The sequence below is a fragment of the Haliotis cracherodii genome, unplaced genomic scaffold (assembly GCF_022045235.1).
Source record: "Haliotis cracherodii isolate W230 unplaced genomic scaffold, xgHalCrac1.p SCAF_9, whole genome shotgun sequence".
NCBI lineage: Eukaryota > Metazoa > Mollusca > Gastropoda > Lepetellida > Haliotidae > Haliotis > Haliotis cracherodii.
In genome coordinates this window covers 43,753,134-43,771,925 of record NW_027266343.1, presented here as the reverse complement: position 1 = coordinate 43,771,925, position 18,792 = coordinate 43,753,134, and the positions used below count along the sequence as shown (strand labels likewise).

At 42.3% G+C, this 18,792-nt stretch overlaps 4 protein-coding genes across 4 annotated transcripts in view; 1 reads left to right on the top strand and 3 right to left on the bottom strand.

Moving 5' to 3' along the window:
• Positions 1 to 1,104: 1,104 nt before the first annotated feature.
• Positions 1,105 to 4,870, bottom strand: LOC139452808 (ferritin heavy chain-like). The gene is made up of 5 exons (XM_071234428.1): positions 4,650 to 4,870; positions 4,262 to 4,371; positions 2,869 to 3,012; positions 2,094 to 2,213; positions 1,105 to 1,291 (listed from the first exon to the last, which is right to left on the bottom strand). The coding sequence occupies exons 1-5, from the start codon at positions 4,753 to 4,755 to the stop codon at positions 1,148 to 1,150; spliced, it is 624 nt and encodes a 207-aa protein (XP_071090529.1). The 5' UTR covers positions 4,756 to 4,870; the 3' UTR covers positions 1,105 to 1,147.
• Positions 4,871 to 5,474: 604 nt separating this feature from the next.
• On the bottom strand, positions 5,475 to 6,152 carry LOC139451900 (uncharacterized). The gene has a single exon (XM_071233191.1). It carries the CDS (start codon positions 6,150 to 6,152, stop codon positions 5,475 to 5,477), a length of 678 nt encoding a protein of 225 aa, XP_071089292.1.
• A 4,532-nt stretch (positions 6,153 to 10,684) lies between these two features.
• On the bottom strand, positions 10,685 to 16,984 carry LOC139452257 (yolk ferritin-like). The gene is made up of 7 exons (XM_071233655.1): positions 16,852 to 16,984; positions 14,549 to 14,652; positions 13,736 to 13,882; positions 13,404 to 13,478; positions 12,427 to 12,489; positions 12,009 to 12,137; positions 10,685 to 10,956 (listed from the first exon to the last, which is right to left on the bottom strand). Exons 1-7 carry the CDS (start codon positions 16,916 to 16,918, stop codon positions 10,816 to 10,818), a joined length of 726 nt encoding a protein of 241 aa, XP_071089756.1. The 5' UTR covers positions 16,919 to 16,984; the 3' UTR covers positions 10,685 to 10,815.
• A 1,265-nt stretch (positions 16,985 to 18,249) lies between these two features.
• The window catches only part of LOC139452184 (structural maintenance of chromosomes protein 3-like), a 36,706-nt gene continuing 36,163 nt past the window's right edge, over positions 18,250 to 18,792 (top strand). The window contains exon 1 of the mRNA XM_071233546.1: positions 18,250 to 18,338. Within this exon, the coding sequence (XP_071089647.1) occupies positions 18,324 to 18,338 (15 nt within the window). The 5' untranslated portion in view covers positions 18,250 to 18,323. The remainder of the gene's footprint in view (positions 18,339 to 18,792) is intronic.

Here is an 18,792-nt window from a genome sequence, read left to right as displayed (position 1 = left end):
TTGTCTGTGAGCTGAACAATGAACTATGTTTTTTGTTATTGTTTATATCAATACATTTTTTTAGCCGTTTGAGATGTTTTGTTTCTGTATTTCTTGTTTAACGCCGCACTCATCAATAATCCAGCTATATGACGGCGGTCTGTACATAATCGAGTCTGGACCAGACAATCCTGTGATTGACATCATGAACATTGATTTACGCAATTTGGATACGATGACATGCATCAACCAAGTCTGCGGGCCTCACTACTGATCCGGTTAGTCGGCTTTTACGGTAAGCATGGTCCGGGCTGACCATTTATTTGTTGTTTTCAGCTGCGGAAGTTTTGGCGTGTAGATGTGTTTGGAGGACACCACATATACACCTGGAAAATGAGTGAGTGGGTTCACACTGAATGTCGCATCGGCATTGCTTCAGCCATATCGCGAAACTAGGGGAGAAAATAAACACCGCTTGCTACATATTGTCTTTACTACGACAGCTAATAAAACAGCGTGGAGTATATGAAGATTATTGCATGAGTGTTTGTCTCGTGATGCCTTCAGGAAACAAATGTCTGAATTAGTGTATTTCCCGACGTTCATTTGGTCCTACTTTTACTGACGGACGTGGATAAGGCGTCTGCCCGGAGTGCGGAAGGTCGGTGGTTCGATACCCGGCCGAAGTCATACCCAAAAATGGTATTTGTTGTTACCCTGCCTGGCGTTCTGCATTAAGGGGTAAAACAAGGAATGGCTTTGAGTCAGGTTAGTGTGTCGGCGTCGGGTATCTATTTTAACATGCGACATGGTATCCCAGTTGGCTACCACTATAAAAGCGGCATAAGTACTAGGACAAGTACAAACTCACACACACGCGCGCGCGCACAGCACACACACACATACACACGCACAATCTTGGACGCAACGTTACGCTCCATTTCATTCCTCCCAGTTTCATTCACACGGTTAAGACGGGAATCCACTGTCGTCTATGTGCTTAAAACAACCAGTAATGATATTAATAATGGAGCCGTGATGGTATGCTGTCATTCTTTATTCTAATTTCAATGTTAATGACATCAGTTTAACACGCCACCATCAGCTTCTCATATAGGTATGAAACCTCGTCGCACGCATGCGACACCAACAACGCCGACAACGTGGTCTAGTCGTGCAGGTCCTTGTCCAAGATGTACTCGCCGAGTGAGTAGTCCTTCGTGAAGCTCTTCAGTCTCGTCACATACTCCCCCAACTGCTTGATCACATCTACCTTCGTCTCCAAGAACCTGTCCTCGAGGAAGTGCGTCACCTGAGGAGGAGGACAGTGAGTGAGTATTTGTTTTGTTTGTTTTTCGTTTGTTGTTTAACGCCGAACTTAGCAATATTACAGCTATATGACGGCGGTCTGTAAATAATCGAATCTGGACCAGACAATCCAGTAATTGACATCATGAGCATCGATCCACGCAACTGGGATACAATGATATACATTAACCAAGTTAGCGAGCCTGACCACCCGATCCCTTAAGTGGCCGACAAGCATGGTCGCATTTTACGGCAGGCATGGGTTGCTGAACCCCTACTCTACCCCGGATCTTCACTGGATGAGGGATGAGTGAACACCATCATCAACAGCATCAAGTGAGGTGAAATCATGTTAACGTCGCGTAGGCAGGTACCATATTTTAACGTCGTTTGACATGACGCGGCCAGGCGATGGTGTCACCGACTTTCCTTTTTCGGGACAGATTTGTCTATCTACGGAGGGGGTTGAGAGTGAAAGGAGTGGATGTTATTTTACGTCATTGTCATTATTATAGACATATTACGGCTCGCTGCAAACAATCAAGTCCGGGTCAGACTTACCAGTGGTTGAAATTATCAGTACCGATCTACCTGACCGGGGCACGAAGACATACTACCAGTTGCACATTGTATTTTACTTCACTCTATACCTATAGTTTCTAGTAGTCTGAAATCCCGTTGCCATAAGCATGTCGCGGGTACGTAACACCCGCGTCTTCCGTTAGCTATAGGAATTAAATCCTCCATTCTCTTCACGAGATGTTTCACATACGCTCTGCAGCCAACCCTAACACCTGTTTACTCACATGAGGGTCGTTGCTCGCCACTGTGTGCGTCTTGAGCATGTTTTTGTTCAAATCCTTTTCCATACCCAGGGCGTACTCCATCGCCTTCAGGCCGTCACGCCATACTGTTATAGGGCTCTTCTGCGGATGAAAAAAAATAAATTATCTAACAATTTTGCAAAACCAGACCTACTCTCGCCTGGAAACACTCTGACATACGTTATATTGTGATACAATGTGTTACAAATTGCTATACACCCAGATTCGATATATTTCTTTACAGAATTGCATAGAACAATTCCATTGAGGCAGAGTGCACCATAACATCAATGTGGGGAGTGAGTATGGTTTTACGCCGCTGTTAGCAATATTCCAGCAATATCACGGCGGGGGACACCAAAAATGGGCTTCACACATTGTACCCATGTGGGGAATCGAACCCGGGTCTTAGACGTGACGAGCAAACGCTTTAACCACCAGGCTACTCCACCGCCTCAAATCGATGTGGAGTTTGGCACCATATATATGGACGTGCATTATATGGTGGACTGTATACCAACAGGGAATACGTCACATTTTGTGTAATGCCATGATGTCTAATGCTAGGATTCAATATAGGTCAATAACGATTATACTTCTGTTGTAGGATTATCATATCCCATATATAAAAAAAAGATAATGAAATAAATGTGTGGCAATATTTTTAAAATTTAAAAAATAATAATGAATGTTATGCCCCTCCTGCCTACTGCTACAATTACAGGCAAAATGTAGGTATATATAGACAAAGTCTCACTAAGTTCTTCAGCCGGATGTAACCGCCTCTCTTGTTGATGTACTTCATGATGGCCTCAGCTTCGTTACGTGCTTTGTGGGACGCGGCCAGGAAATACTTATGGAAGCCTGGCAGTGCCATGTCAGCTCGGTCAAACCAGTAGGCCTGCAATACAGAAACCTTGAAGTAATCCATTGATACACTGGAGTGTTACAAATAGCAGATCACAACTCGTTCTGCTTACTGTTATCAGTGCCTGCTGACCAATCCAAATTTATAGTAAATGAGTGAGTGAGTGAGTTTGATTTTACGCCGCTTTTAGCAATATTCCAGCAATATCACGGCGGGGGACAACAGAAATGGGCTTCACACATTGTACCCATGTCGGGAATCGAACCCGGGTCTTCGGCGTGACGAGCGAACGCTTTAACCACTAGGCTACCCGACCGCCCCTTATAGTAGGTGAAATAAAATATTGTTTATATCTCACCCCGTTTTATTCCGGGGTAGAATAGGTCTTCAGCAACCCATGCTTGCCGTAAAAGGCGAATATGCTTGCCGTAAAAGGCGAATATGCTTGCCGTAAAAGGCGACTAACGGGATCGGGTGGTCAGGCTCGCTGACTTGGTTGATGCATGTCATCGATCCCAATTGCGTGGATCGATGCTCATGATATTAATCACTGGATTGTCTGGTCCAGACTCGATTATTTACAGACCGCCGTCATATAGCTGGAACAAGCTGGGTGCGGCATTAAACAACAAACCAAACCAAATCACCCCGTTTTTAGCAATGGCAGAGCCTAGCTATACTATATTGTTCAGAAGCAGTCTGAAATAAAAAAAGAGTACAGTTAATGCAAACAGATTTAACATATTAAACACCCTTCCCCCAAAACCTATTTCACTATACATAGAGTATAGAGTTTGTAGAACGATACAAATCATGGAGCAGGCAGACAGGCAGACAGACAGACAGACAGGTTTATTCAGTATTATTGCGATGTGACCTAAAGTACAATTGATACGAAATCATAATTTATTGTCACGTGAATTACCTCTTCCTGAATCTGATATTAAAAAATACATTTCAGGTTGAAGATATGACTTTAATTTACTATAATTGCTGAGATAATTCGAAGATGTAACCGGTTCTATGCTAATATATCTTTGACTCACTGCTTAAATATTCCCATAAACACTTTGGCTTTCTGATGGAGTCTTGTCCACCGTTTGTTACCTTGATCTACTGGGCAAAACAAAGTAGACACTTGAACCGTTTGACGTTAAAAAACGTTATTAAGAACTAACTAGGTCTAGTGATGGGAACCGATTCAGACCCAATGTTCACACGGGGCTCAGCGGTTAGTGTGTTCTCTGGTGGAGGTCCGGGTTCGATCCCCGACAGAACGTACCATGGAGAGGTAGACATAGCTAGCGACGAGAGATCCGTTCAGCCTGTCGTTGAGTTCGGTGATCACCTTGGTTGCAAAGTTTTGTGAGACGAGTGGGACTTCCTGTTGGCCTGGACGAAGAATAACAAGACATGTTATTGCCAACACCCATCACGTGTTTAATATTAATACATAAAAATGTAAGAACTACTGAAAACGGATCAAATCGATTACCGATATCAACACCCAACTACTAAATTACGGACCGGTGGGGTATGGCCTAGTAGTCAAATCGTTCGCTCGTCACGCCGAACAACCTTAAAGAGATATGACTAATACCTTGATTTCTGACCAATATTTTCTACATCTAAGTATGGTCAGGGTTAAAAACAAGGAGAATATGTGTTACCTTTCTGCGTTCCAACACCATTTCCCTCTTCCTCCCCATAGAAGAATGCACGTGCCCCTAAGAGGGTGCACGCGATGACTATCGAGCTGAGTAGAACTGTCTTCATCCCGTTGGTATAGGCCTGGCTACAGATGGGTATTTGTTGATGGGTGACAGACGAAGGATGATCTCAGGGCACAGGTGAAAGTCCAACCACCGTCAGCACAGTGCTGAATAGTAACTGTCAGTATGCCTAACTGATAACCTTGTGATAGAGCTGGTCATCCTGATAGCGTATCGCATTGTCCAAACCAGTTGCAAGTCGTTATGGGTGTTGGGATGATGCACATAGACCGTGTTTAACCGAATAAACACCAGGCTCGATAAGATACAATTATGCATGAAAACAACGATAACTGTCCAATGTTGAGTCTTTGAGAGGCATTTAGAAGTGATACACAAAAGGAAGATAATTTATTGATATCAACTTCTTTTATTATGAGGAACACCACGTTTCGGAGAGCGTGCTTATTACTTCACCAGGTGATTGTCTCATGTTGAACCTTATGTAGTAAAAGCGCTTAATATTAAACTAAAATATATAATACTACATATATGTATATACCTTCTGAATTTTCGTTTTCCTTGGCATACCTTTTTAAATGACTGTTGTACATGTTATATTTTCATAAGCTTGTTACGGCGATGCTTACTTAAGATTGGTGTATCGATAATAGGTATTAAGATATTTTATCTTTTCAGAAAGGTTAAGCCGACATATTACGTCGGCTTGATTTACAAACCAGAATCTAAATTTAGGACTGGAAACACTGTCAATATCTGAATTTAGGATTGCACATACATGGACAGTGTCTGAATGTAGGACGGTACGTACATGGACAGTGTCTGAATGTAGGACTGTACATACATGGACATTGTCTGAATGTAGGAGTGTACATACATGGACAGTGTCTGAATGTAGGACTGTACATACATGGACAGTGTCTGAATGTAGGACTGTACATACATGGACAGTGTCTGAATGTAGGACGGTACGTACATAGACAGTATCTGAATGTAGGACTGTACATACATGGACAGTGTCTGAATGTAGGAGTGTACATACATGGACAGTGTCTGAATGTAGGACTGTACATACATGGACAGTGTCTGAATGTAGGACTGTACATACATGGACAGTGTCTGAATGTAGGAGTGTACATACATGGACAGTGTCTGAATGTAGGACTGTACATACATGGACAGTGTCTGAATGTAGGACTGTACAGACATGGACAGTGTCTGAATGTAGGACTGTACATACATGGACAGTGTCTGAATGTAGGACTGTACATACATGGACAGTGTCTGAATGTAGGACTGTACATACATGGACAGTGTCTGAATGTAGGACTGTACATACATGGACAGTGTCTGAATGTAGGACTGTACATACATGGACAGTGTCTGAATGTAGGACTGTACATACATGGACAGTGTCTGAATGTAGGACTGTACATACATGGACAGTATCTGAATGTAGGTCTAAACATACATGGACAGTGTCTGAATGTAGGACTGTACATACATGGACAGTGTCTGAATGTAGGACTGTACATACATGGACAGTGTCTGAATGTAGGACTGTACATACATGGACAGTGTCTGAATGTAGGTCTAAACATACATGGACAGTGTCTGAATGTAGGACTGTACATACATGGACAGTGTCTGAATGTAGGACTGTACAGACATGGACAGTGTCTGAATGTAGGACTGTACAGACATGGGCCGTTTCTGAATGTAGGACTTTGTAGAAGTGTGCCAAGTTTTGGTGCTTTTAACTAAAGGTGCACAATCTTCGCCTTAGCCGCCCCACCAGTGATGTTCGATTAGATAGCATGGATGTTTGTGTGCACCTTACTTATATTTTGTAGGTCTTTTTCATAGTTTTCATAATTGTTTAAACTAAAACAGACGCATATATGTTCGGTAATCAATGACTCAACATGCTGCACACAATCCCTATTTTCCCATACAAGAGCTACACGAGACTCGCACAAGCCTCAAAGCGTATTTGTCAAAACGATATATGTATGGTATACATAATTCTTCGTTCTATCTGGAAGGAGTATTCTCCAAAACCTGAAACCTAATTCATCGAGAGGCTAACAGATTAATCCAGGCATCGTTTTGAGGCGTATTGTGTATCGTTGCAAGAGCAGACTATGCCACACCGTTCTGTTTAAGCAGGATTATATCAATCCAAGGTAAATGTTAAACATCACCAGTATATCAACTTATTCAGTTTCCTTAATCATTTAATCACGACTTTACAATAGAACCATCACAACAGAAAACATTCATCTCCTGTTTAGGGGCGGTCGGGTAGCTTCGTGGTTAAAGCGTTCGCTCGTCACACCGAAGACCCGGGTTCAATGTGTGAAGCCCATTTCTGGTGTCCCCCGCCGTGATATTGCTGGAATATTGCTAGAAGCGTCGTAAAAATATACTCACTCACTCATCTCCTGTTTAATAGAGGCTCAAAGTTATTCAAACATTTAAATCTCATTTCACAGTGTCCTTTCACAGTACATAATGCTATAAAAAAAATATAGCTGACAAACACATCATGTAAAACTTCAGACGGTTTAATCAAATCATTAAAATCTGAGAGTTCAAGTTCAAAGTGTCCTTTCACAGTTCATAATGCTATAATGATGTCTTCAGCTCTCATATTCTTGCATCATATGGTGTCACAAACAGCACCTACGCCTATTGGCTTTAGTTGTGTTGAGGGCAAATCGTGTTAGAGTATTCTCCTATTGAGTTATTGGTGTGTCCTTCCACAAAGGATGAATATACTCCATTATCCTATTAAACACTATCGGCCTCACACAGAACCAGGGGTTGTCCATATAATCATCAGTAGTGGCAAAATAAGGGTAGTCACATTCACATCTTGCTATGTTTTGTGTCTTTCACAAGATCACAAGATTGCACAAACTTAGAGGTCCATTACCTCATTTGTATAGTCCACATACTGCTAAGATATTCGCTTCTGGGGCACAAGTTGCACTACCATTCTATAGTTCCAACATGATAGTTCAACTGGAGATACACATAAAGAGGCCCGGTTCCTCATTTGTAGAGGCTGATGCACATTGATCAAGTTCATGAAGCCAAATCTCAAAATTTTGAGTAAACAAGGATGTCTAAATTAATTGTGCGCGTTCAATGTACAAGGTATCGCGCATCCGTTCTGTGATCTTGAGTCGGTCTTTGTTGGAGAGTGCAGTTTCTGGGATCTCAGTGCCCGAATGGATCGGCCAGACCCTGTACAGCATCACGAAATCTGCTACTTCACCTTCCTCTCCTCCTTCTTCTTCTTCTTCTCCGCCTTCTCCCTCCTCTTCTCCTTAGCGTCCTCCTCTGCAACAACTCTCAGGCCGTTGACGATCCTGCGTGCCGAATTGTCAGACTTTGGCACCAGGAACGTCCTCTCGACGACACGGAATCCATCGTCTCGGGACACGTGGTCAGGGTCGATGATAATCTGGCTGTCCCAAACGGTGTACACTACAGTGACCTCAACCTCCTCCTCTTTCTCTATTGGTGGCATGACATCCCGACGTGTAAAGCCGAAGGGCGTCAGCTTCAGAGTCTTGGGGTCAGCCATCACAGACTGCATGCATGAGCGGCGATAGACTTCTTTCTTCTTCTTTGGTTCGAATTTCTGAGACAATTGACCGCTATGGTCAATTGCCAAGAAAACAGTAGTTTTATCCTTTGGGACTGTCTTTGTCTTCGACCTAAACAGCTTCTTAGACCTAGAGAATCTGGACTCCGACTTGAGCCCCGGCTTCTCTTTGTCTGCCGTTGGGGCCGGACCCACGCGGCTATCAATACACCCCATTCTCAGTGTCTGCAAGTTGAAGTAAACAGTCGTAGCGTCATTGCGACATACTGACATGGGACGCGGCAATGACCGTATATGCCCAAACGCAACATCACTGACTGCGCCATGCTGTCGTCTCCATGCATGCGAATGACTTGGGGCGACGACGTCGTCAAGCCTGTGACGTCATAGAAGGGCCGGCCAATCACGATGTCGTCCCTGAACGCGGATAGTAATTTCACTGAGCCCGTTTTGAAATGTGGATATGCAATCAGTTTTAAGTGAAAAATGTATTCACGTATTTTGACGTTTTAACTAACGCTGGCTGCTTAAGCAGGTGGTATTAAAATTACTAAGATTTGTTTGGCGTAAAATACAAGTTATGATAAGTTTATTCCTTCTTAACCGTTCATAATAAACTACTGTGCAACGGAAGCTTAAGACATTTAGTCTAAGAAATAATGATATCGTATTTGAAAATATGTATCTACAAAATAAAGATCCAATTGGAGCCTTCAGTGAGTGAGTTTAGTTTTACGCCGCTTTTAGCAGTATCACGGCGGGGGACACCAGAAAAGGGCTTCACGCATTGTACCCATGTGGGTAATCGAACCCGGGTCTTCAGCGTGACGAGCGAACGCTTTAACCACTAGGCTACCCCACCCCTGCAAATGGAGCCTAGAACAACGCCTGACTGGGAGGCAAGCTATGAAAGTGTGTATGAGGCAGCATCCAGGAAAGAGAGTCCTATTGGGGTCTACTGTTTAGCCTTATAGAGCTAAAACAACTTTCGTAAAAGTGAGATGAGTCACATTTTTATCTTAAAAGGTTATCATACACTGTAAAAATAAAATGATCAGCATAAATTAAAACTTATTTATCGTAATCGTACTAAAATCTCGTAAAATTCGTAAAAAAACAACCTTAACCTAACGACACAACAAAATTTTATATTTGCAGTACGATATTTACGAGTTGCAGTAATTAAACGAAAGCAGAATAAGCTGGTCCCGTGTTTCCCTACAGACTGACGATCCGCATTTGCATAGAGATGAGTTTGCATTTTAGATTCACCCTGGCAGCGATTCCTCTATTCCAGTAGTGTTTGTAGGCTGTTCCCTTTAGCAAGATGTCCCATCGGTCAGACAATGGGATAGGGATAGATAAGGTCAGCACCCATCTATAAACTGGACTGTCCCAAACAGGACTTAGTGGGTATATTTACTGAAATAAATTGGGTTCAGGTGGGAAGTTTTTGATTATTTGTTATGGGAAGATTTTGAATATTTGTAGATCTATGTTGGACAACATGAAGGCTTGTGTAAAGATATTGTCATACCAAAGTTTTTTTTAATATTATTTTGTATGCATTGATCAACTATAGTCACCCATTGTCTCATTGACTAAAGTAATCCATTTGATTGTCTCAGTGGTCAACTATAGTCACCCATTGTCTCCAGTAATCCATTTGATTGTCTCAGTGGTCAACTATAGTCACCCATTGTCTCAGTGATCAGCTATAGCCACCTTTTGTCTCCAGTGACGAACAATAATCACCCAGTGTCTCACTGATCAACTATAGTCACCCATGGTCTCATTGATCAACTAAAGTAATCCATTAGATTGTCTCAGTGATCAACAATAGTCACCCATTGTCTCCAGTGACGAACAATAGTCACCCATTGTCTCATTGATCAACTAAAGTAATCCATTTGATTGTCTCAGTGATCAACAATAGTCACCCATTGTCTCACTCATCAACTATAGTCCCCCATTATCTCATTGATCAACTAAAGTAATCCATTTGATTGTCTCAGTGATCAACAATAGTCACCCATTGTCTCCTGTGACGAAAATAGTCACCAATTGTCTCACTGATCAACTATAGTCACCCATTGTCTCATTGATCAACTAAAGTAATCCATTTGATTGTCTCAGTGATCAACAATAGCCACCCATTGTCTCCAGTGACGAACAATAGTCACCCATTGTCTCACTGATCAACTAAAGTCACCCACTGTCTCCAGTGACGAACAATAGTCACCCATTGTACCTAGTGAAGATCCCCGCCCACTGCCGATGTGAATGGTAGCATTTCCACCCTCCAGTATATACCAGTGTGCAGGTGCAACATTAGCTTCAAACATAAACTCAGGTACCAGATTCTAAAATTTTATTCAGATATAATAACACCCACTCCTACAAGAATGACAATACAGATTACTTTGCACGGGCATGGCATTTATCAGAGAAGCTATTTTTTCATTAGCCCGATCACAGGATATACTGTTACTGCAGCGACTTGTCGAAGAGGTATTCGCCGAGACGGTAGTCGTCAGTGAATCTGGAGAGTTGGGCGACGTAGTCTCCGAACTTCTTAATAGATTCCACCTGTTCCTCGAGGTAGATGTGCTCCAAGGTGTGTGTCAGCTGAAATACGGAAAAATACGTGAGAAATCTGCTTTCAACTGGAACGGATCCAACAGTGGAGACGAGATCAAGTAGAGCCGTAACGAGGCTCAACGGTCAAGACTGAACCAAACAGAGCCCCGTGTGTATGGAAGGGGTAATAGTCAAGACTAGATCTTTCAGGTCCGTGAGGAACACAACAGTCAAGACTAAGCCCTGTTGGGCAGTGAGGGGGTTTCAATCAAGACTAAACCCTACAGGACCGTGACGAGGTCAAATGGTCAAGACTAAACCCTACAGGTCAGTGACAGGGGCTTCAATCAAGACTAGACCTTTCAGAGCCGTAAGAGGGTTACAATAGTCAAGACTAAACACTACAAAGCCGTGAGGGGCACAACAGTCAAGACTAAACCCTTCAGGGTCGTTAGGGGCACAACAGTCAAGACTAAACCCTACAGGTCAGTGACAGGGGCTTCAACAAAGAAAAAAACCCTCAGGGCCGTGAGGGGCACAACAGTCAAGACTAAACCCTACAGGGCGGCGACGAGGTACAATGGTCAAGACCAAACCCGTACAGGGCCGTGAGGGGGGGTTTCAATCAAGACTAAATCTTTCAGGGCCGTGAGAGGGTTACAACAGTCTTGAGTCAAGACTTAACGCTTCAGGGCCGTGAGGGGCACAACAGTCAAGACTAAACCCTACAGGGCGGCGACGAGGTACAATGGTCAAGACTAAACCCTTACAGGGCCGTGGGGGGTGGGGGGTTGGGGGGGGTGGGGGTGGGGGGTGGGGGTGGTGGGGTGGGGGGGGGGGGTTTCAAATCAAGACTAAATCTGTCAGGGCCGTGAGTGGGTTACAATAGTCTTCGTTCAAGACTAAACCCTTCAGGGCCGTGACGAGGTCAAATAATGAAGGGCCACATACTCAAGCCTAAACCATTTAGGGCGTGAGGGGGTCCAGTAGATACGTTTCATATGTTTTATAGTTCAAACAATATCAATTTAAGTAACGACTGTAGCATACGAGGCAATGTAATTTTTTTATAAATAAGATTAAAATATGTAAAATCTTACATGGGGGTCTTTTGTTGGTCCTGATGAAGCGATATCGTGAAGATCAAGGAGTTCCGAGTTGACTTTTCTCTCAATAAGCAGGGCGTCTTCCATCGCCATCAGGCCGTGCCTCCAGTCACTGCGGGGGTTCTAAGTGTAAACAATGAAACGCAATGATCACATGGCGGTCTGTGCGGGGTTGGCCACTACTACTACTACTACTTCTACTACTACTACTACTACTACTACTACTACTACTACTACTACTACTACTACTACTACTACTACATGTACTAACTACATCCATTGTAATTACAAATGAGATTACATTGACTTTTGACTTTTGACTATTATTGTTACAAATTCTACTAAAACACCAACAAGTACTACTAATACAACTACCACTACGACCACTGCTCCTAGTACTACCGCCACCTACCATGCAGGAAGGGTCTGGCTTCGTCTTCAGCATCTGTCTCTTCTGGCTCACGAAGTAGCAAATCTGAAACACGGATGAATGACCTTACGACATCTCAGTAAACAGACGTTTAACAGTGTCAGACTTGACATATGCATTTGTTTATTCTTTAACGTCGCCCTTTATAACCAGCCATATGACAACGGTCTGTAAATAATCGAGTCTGGACCAGACAATCCAGTGATTGACATCATGACCATCGATGTTCGAAACTGGGATACGATGACATGCATCGATGACAAACATCAACCAAGTCAGCGAGCCTGACTACCCGACCCCGTTAGTCGCCTCTTACGACAAACATAGTTGCCTTTTACGGCAAGGTTGGGTGTCTCCAGTGACGAACAATAGTCACCCATTATCTCACTGATCCCGTTAGTTGCCTCTTACGACAAACATAGTTGCCTCTTACGACAAACATAGTTGCATTTTACGACAAGGTTGGGTGTCTCCAGTGACGAACAATAGTCACCCATTATCTCACTGATCCCGTTAGTCGCCTCTTACGACAAGGGTGGGTTGCTGAAGACCTATTCTACCCCGGATCTTCAGGGTTCCCCAATTCCCTCTTACGGCAATGATGGGTTGCTGAAGACCTATTCTACCCCGGATCTTCAGGGTTCCCCAATTCCCTCTTACGGCCGGCAATGGGGGGCTGGGGACACTCTTTGCAAGACGAATGCAGTCAGTAATAGGAGAGGCGAATAAAACAGCCAATGGTTATTCACATCTAAGATTGAGCTGACCAATGAATATTGTATAAATATTACTTTGTTTGGTGACCCTCTGGAAAGGTCAGTCCTCATTTGTGACCTGATGGCATGATTCGCTGTTCACGCTATCGACCACCGGTTGTCTGGTTAAGACCACCATGGTTCAGCTGTATTGCGATGCATGCAGTGTTCAGTACATTCAGTATGTTACTAGTTGCCACCTACACATGTCTGTTGTCTTCTGCGGCTCAGGTCCACTGTCTTAGAAAGGTCCTTGATCGTGTCGCACACGTCCAGCAGCTGAAACACCAGTACATACAGGTCAAAATGAGATCCATGTTTCAAGGTCAAGGTTACCGCTGGCTATTCCAAATTGTAACCACATGTAGGAATGTCATATGGCAACTAATGTCGCTCATTGTCTCCAGTGACGATGTCCTTCAAGCCTGATTGTATTCATGTTTGAAAAGAACAAGTGATGAATTACTTGTTAACTTAATATTGGTACACATAAAATAAATATTTGTTTGATTGGTCTTTGTTCCCGACCATCATACCTTGATGTCACCAAACTGCAGCGAACCCCCTCGCTTGTTGACGTAATCGATGAGGATCTGAGCATGCTCCTTCTCCTCCTTGGACGCCTGGAGGAAGAACTTCTTGAAACCAGGCAGCGCCACGTCAGCTCTGTCGAAGTAGGATGCCTTCAGGGAGGAGAACGTTGATGTGTACATGGTGTACGTCGTTATAAAAGGTGTTACTGTTGTAACTTTTTTATACAACACCGCTGGAGGAGGCAAATGATGCTTTTGTTACGACTTTTGCAGCAGCACCAGGTGTATTTATAGAACTATCACGTCAAATACTAATATTGGTACATTGCCTGGTACACACACTCGAATAGGCCTGGTACACACACTCACATAGGCCTGGTAGAGATAGCTGGCCTGTCTGCAGCCCCTACCTCGACACATACACTCACATAGGCCTGGTACACACACTCACATGGGCCTGGTAGAGATAGCTGGCCTGTGCAGCCCCTACCTCGACACACACACTCACATGGGCCTGGTACACACACTCACATAGGCCTGGTACACACACTCATGTAGGCCTGGTAGACACACTCACATAGGCCTGGTAGAGGTAGCTGACCTGTGAAGCCCCTACCTCGACAAACACACTCACATAGGCCTGGTACACACACTCACATAGGCCTGGTATACACACTCACATAGGCCTGGTACACACACTCACATAGGCCTGGTACACACACTCACATAGGCCTGGTACACACACTCACATAGGCCTGGTACACACACTCACATAGGCCTGGCACACACTCACATAGGCCTGGTACACACACTCACATAGGCCTGGTAGAGATAGCTGGCTTGGAGCTCCAGGGTGATCTGGGCCCGGATCTGGTTGTTGATCTTCTCCGCGTACTGCTGCTTCACCAAGGGGACGTAGCCTGCAACACGCAACGTCAACAGCATCGACGGCATCAACAAAAACGTTATCAACGTGTTCATTAACGTAAACATCATTGCCAACCCATACATCACGAAAGATTTCATCGTCAACATCATGAACAACAACGCCATCATCAACAACAACGTTTACGTCTGTAAAGGCTTAATTAAGGTGATGCAACGTGGACGGGACAACCACGAGGTAATGTTGGTTAAAATTTAATAAAAGCAATTAAATATTTCATTTAACATTCTTGATCCGGGATGTTGTGTATTTATGTGTCATGTGTCTGCATCTGAATGCATCGCATGTATGTCAAATGTATGTGCGCGTACCGGTTGACCTGCAGTCACTTTTCTAGTTGTACGGTAATACGAACGCTGAGGTTAGTTACTAATCGTAACACTAAAATAATAAATCTATAGTGGGGACTGATTTTAAACAAAATTCGGTTCTTAGAGTATTAAGTATGGCCGTAATTGTTTTACATGTAGTTTACCGACATGTAAACAAAACAACATGTTATTGAAAATCATTCTTCAGATGAAATTAAAAACGACAAAACAATGCCGATGACGTTTGAAGCATCTCCTGGAGCGGGTTAACGCGCAGTTTCTGTTATCAGTAACTCACCGGGGTCAGGTACTGTAATATAATCAGATGACACTTGCTCTACATAACGTTGTGTTTTTGTAATGACAGACCTCTTTTATGTGGTATAATGTAAACATTGAATAATAGCTGCAAGACAATTTTCGAATAATAAAAAAGAGATCCATATTTCAGGTCCTGTTTGTATGAGATTTAATCAGTGTAACAGGACTTTCGAAAAATAGAAATTATGTGTTATGAAACACGAAAGAAAATCACTATTTAAAAGAATGCACATTGTACAGTGGTATCACAGAAATAACGTGCGTCTCGTGTCAGTTATTACTCTGACCCTCTTCCCGAGGCAAGGAGAGTTAACTGACTTTTAAAGTCCAGTTTCCACCCTTGCGGAACTAGGCTGGAATTCCTGGGCTCGATCGTAGCGCCACCAGTGGTTATTACGAGTTATGTCCCTTCTAAGCCTCTCCTATGGACCAATCAGATTCCACCTATCGTATCATTTGCATGTGTTTCAAACAAAATAGCGGCGCCCAGTCAAGACGATCTGATCGATAATCAAGATCTATATTGTGATAAAACGGGTCTTACATCTCGAAGTGCATCAAATCACGTGAGCACCTTGATCAAAACCTGAAAAGACTTGGAAAATATCTGTTGACAACGAGTTGGTGCTGCACATGTTTTGCAAATCATGAAATCGACGGAAATCTGCACGACAGTTTACGAACTGGATTTCGATTTCGTTGCGCGATTTTGATTGGACTATGCATAGACTCGTTAGTCTAGCCAAATTGTAACTCCTAGTACCAGCCTAGTTCGGCAAGGTTGGAAACTGGACTTTTATAGTCAGTTAACACACTTGCCTCGGGAAGATGTACCCTGTCAGCAGTTTCTCGCTGTTACTGAAATCGCTATATTTGACGGCATGGTTCTTTCAGTAAAAATTATCTAGTTAAAACAGAAAATGTTGATTTGTACAATCATATGAGTAAATCATATCTAAATAAACTGCCGGGCAAAAGATACTATGCACTTGAAAATTAGATTTGACCAAAACGTTACAAACGTTATCAAAATGTTACGATAGTTTGCAAACTGCGGCCTGCAAAACAGCAAAATTTAAGGTTCAAAACACAACCATGATACCCGTATCAAATACATCACGATCGAATAACCATTTCGTGTTTGTTTCATTTTCAGTCACCATCAAACATTGGTGTATGCTTTCTTTTGCTTAGTACTTTATAAATAAATTGTTAAAGAAATAATATTATGTGATTTGATTGCATGAAAGTGATCGGTTATCCATCTAGATATCTTGCCACTGATGGGGTGGCTTCCATACTGTTTCAAAGGGAATACAGACATACGGTTATAGACATACAGCCCAAAATACATAGTCATTTAAGTAATACATGTATATTCAAAGTAAAAACTACCTATTTATATCTAGGATCGGGCCAAGTGATATAAACCTTGCAAGTAGCACTTCGTCCGCAATGAATTGTGCAGTTCAATTAAACGGTTTGAAAACCAATATCATTTCTTATTTTCAATTCATTTTGTGAAAAAAAACCAATCTTACCATCGTCTGAGCAGCGAGACAGGCACGACTGGAACAACACCACGGCTACCACAGCGAGGACGCGCATCTTTACAGTAAATGGATGGAGGGAGACTGCTCTCCCTGTCTTACGCCTAACTGGGGCCGCTGTTATGCGATAGCGAGTGGACTTTGTATACCTTATCATAAGCACAAGCTTCGATTGGTCATTGTTCAGAAAATAGGTGGTAGATTATGTATTATATGTACTACAATCTGGCATACAACCAATGCAATAAGTGTGCACATGGTCGCCTCATCTGATTGGGTTATCTGTGTTGGGTGACTTTTATTTTTTGCACAGGTTAATCAGTGAGAGTTGTAATTATTTGAATGTAAGGGCAATGTTATTAATCGCCCCGTGTTAAAGAAAAAATAGAATATTATATTTGTCGACCTCAAAGTCTAACATGCTTACCGTATTTCTTCGCATATAAACTCGCAGTAACCGTGATAAACTCGTATACTCATGGTCAAAAAGTAACTGGGGTCATGTTTTTATCATTCTTATTGTAGTTTAGGAGAAGCTAATAAACCAATACTCGTGTTTTTCGTTAAGTCTGAAAGTGAGTTTAACTCGCCCCTGAAAAACTATTACAGCAGTTTGAAAGTGAAAGACTCTTTGGGAGTGATTTTCTCCTTTACCACAAAACGAATTAATACGTTAGCTAACCTGGCCTGTTGTTTTGTTGTGTACAGGGTTAGAATCAGTAAAGGTATATATCACCCATGTCGCTGTAATTATTATCAATATAAGTTATCAATAAATTCATATTACCCCAGCTGCATTTGACTTCAACTATGTAGGACTATATTTTTCTTTAAAACCAAGTTGCTGATATATTTAGTGTGAAGTGAACTTTATTTCAATCTGATTTAATGAGTCAGGTTTGATTTTAAAGGTGCCCCAGAAGATAAAATGAGTTAGTAAACATATTCCAGCAATATCACAAAAGTGACTCCACGATTTTACTTTACACATTTTACCCACATAGAGAATCGAACTTGTGTATTCGATGTGACGAGCAAAGTTCTTAAACGACTAAGCTACCCACTCTGCGCCTGAGAAAATAAGCCGGTTGAAGTTACGTCCCTTAGTTCGTTAAGCATTCGGAATACTTCGGACAAATACAACGAGCTCGCCGAGTCGAGATAATAAGTACGGTTAGCGAGTTCCCGTTGGTCGAAATGCCGTACACCTCATCAACAAAAATAGGATCATGTACAAAAACACAAACCGCGTGTTTAGATATATATTTTAATTATTGATACGGTAACACGACATTTATATTTGATAGCTCTATATCAAAGAAGTGTATCATTTGACTAAATTCGGATGTTAATCGGGATGTTGCAAGCGATGTATTTATAATTTGCCGCCATTTGTTGGGGTTTGCTTTTGTTGCAAATGCCGAATGTATATAATCTAAACCGTAAACGGTAGATGATCGACCATGTATATTAAACAGGTAAAGTAATATGCATTTTCTACGTTTGTTGAACTGTCATTTTTGTAAGATTTGAATTGCATCGCAAACGCCGATCAATCCCTGAGACATACGCAAACTGACGAACGAGGTGTTGTCTTTCTTTACGACCACTCTTTTGTTTGATATAAAATACTCATACGTATATAAAATGCAATCTGTTTTATCTGCTTCTTTCCACGACCATTCTCGGATGCGACACTTCTAAAATAAATGCAACAGCCTCAATTTAACCTATCGACATCATATGAAACAAAAATAAACATCAAATTTCGCTTAGTTTTAAGGTCATGGATTCTAATACTGAAGAGTATTCAAGTACCTAAGTTAGTTCTGATACAGTGTGTACTGCGAAGATATTGTGCTTTACTGTGAAGATATTTTATGTAACTTGGGAATGAATGTTCTACCCCGAATTTCAGTAAACTAGCATAAT

What these genes read in the sequence shown, in the direction of transcription:
- LOC139452257 (XM_071233655.1), bottom strand. Translation starts at nt 16,918, where the DNA reads ATGCGCGTCCTCGCTGTGGTAGCCGTGGTGTTGTTCCAGTCGTGCCTG. An exon ending in GTCTCGCTGCTCAGACGATG is followed by an intron (nt 14,653 to 16,851) that starts GTAAGATTGGTT and finishes TGCGTGTTGCAG; the next exon opens with GCTACGTCCCCTTGGTGAAG. An exon ending in AGCCAGACCCTTCCTGCATG is followed by an intron (nt 12,138 to 12,426) that starts GTAGGTGGCGGT and finishes GTTTACACTTAG; the next exon opens with AACCCCCGCAGTGACTGGAG.
- LOC139452808 (XM_071234428.1), bottom strand. Translation starts at nt 4,755, where the DNA reads ATGAAGACAGTTCTACTCAGCTCGATAGTCATCGCGTGCACCCTCTTA. An exon ending in TGGTGTTGGAACGCAGAAAG is followed by an intron (nt 4,372 to 4,649) that starts GTAACACATATT and finishes TTCTTCGTCCAG; the next exon opens with GCCAACAGGAAGTCCCACTC. An exon ending in ACATCCGGCTGAAGAACTTA is followed by an intron (nt 2,214 to 2,868) that starts GTGAGACTTTGT and finishes TTTCATCCGCAG; the next exon opens with AAGAGCCCTATAACAGTATG.
- LOC139451900 (XM_071233191.1), bottom strand. Translation starts at nt 6,152, where the DNA reads ATGTATGTACAGTCCTACATTCAGACACTGTCCATGTATGTACAGTCC.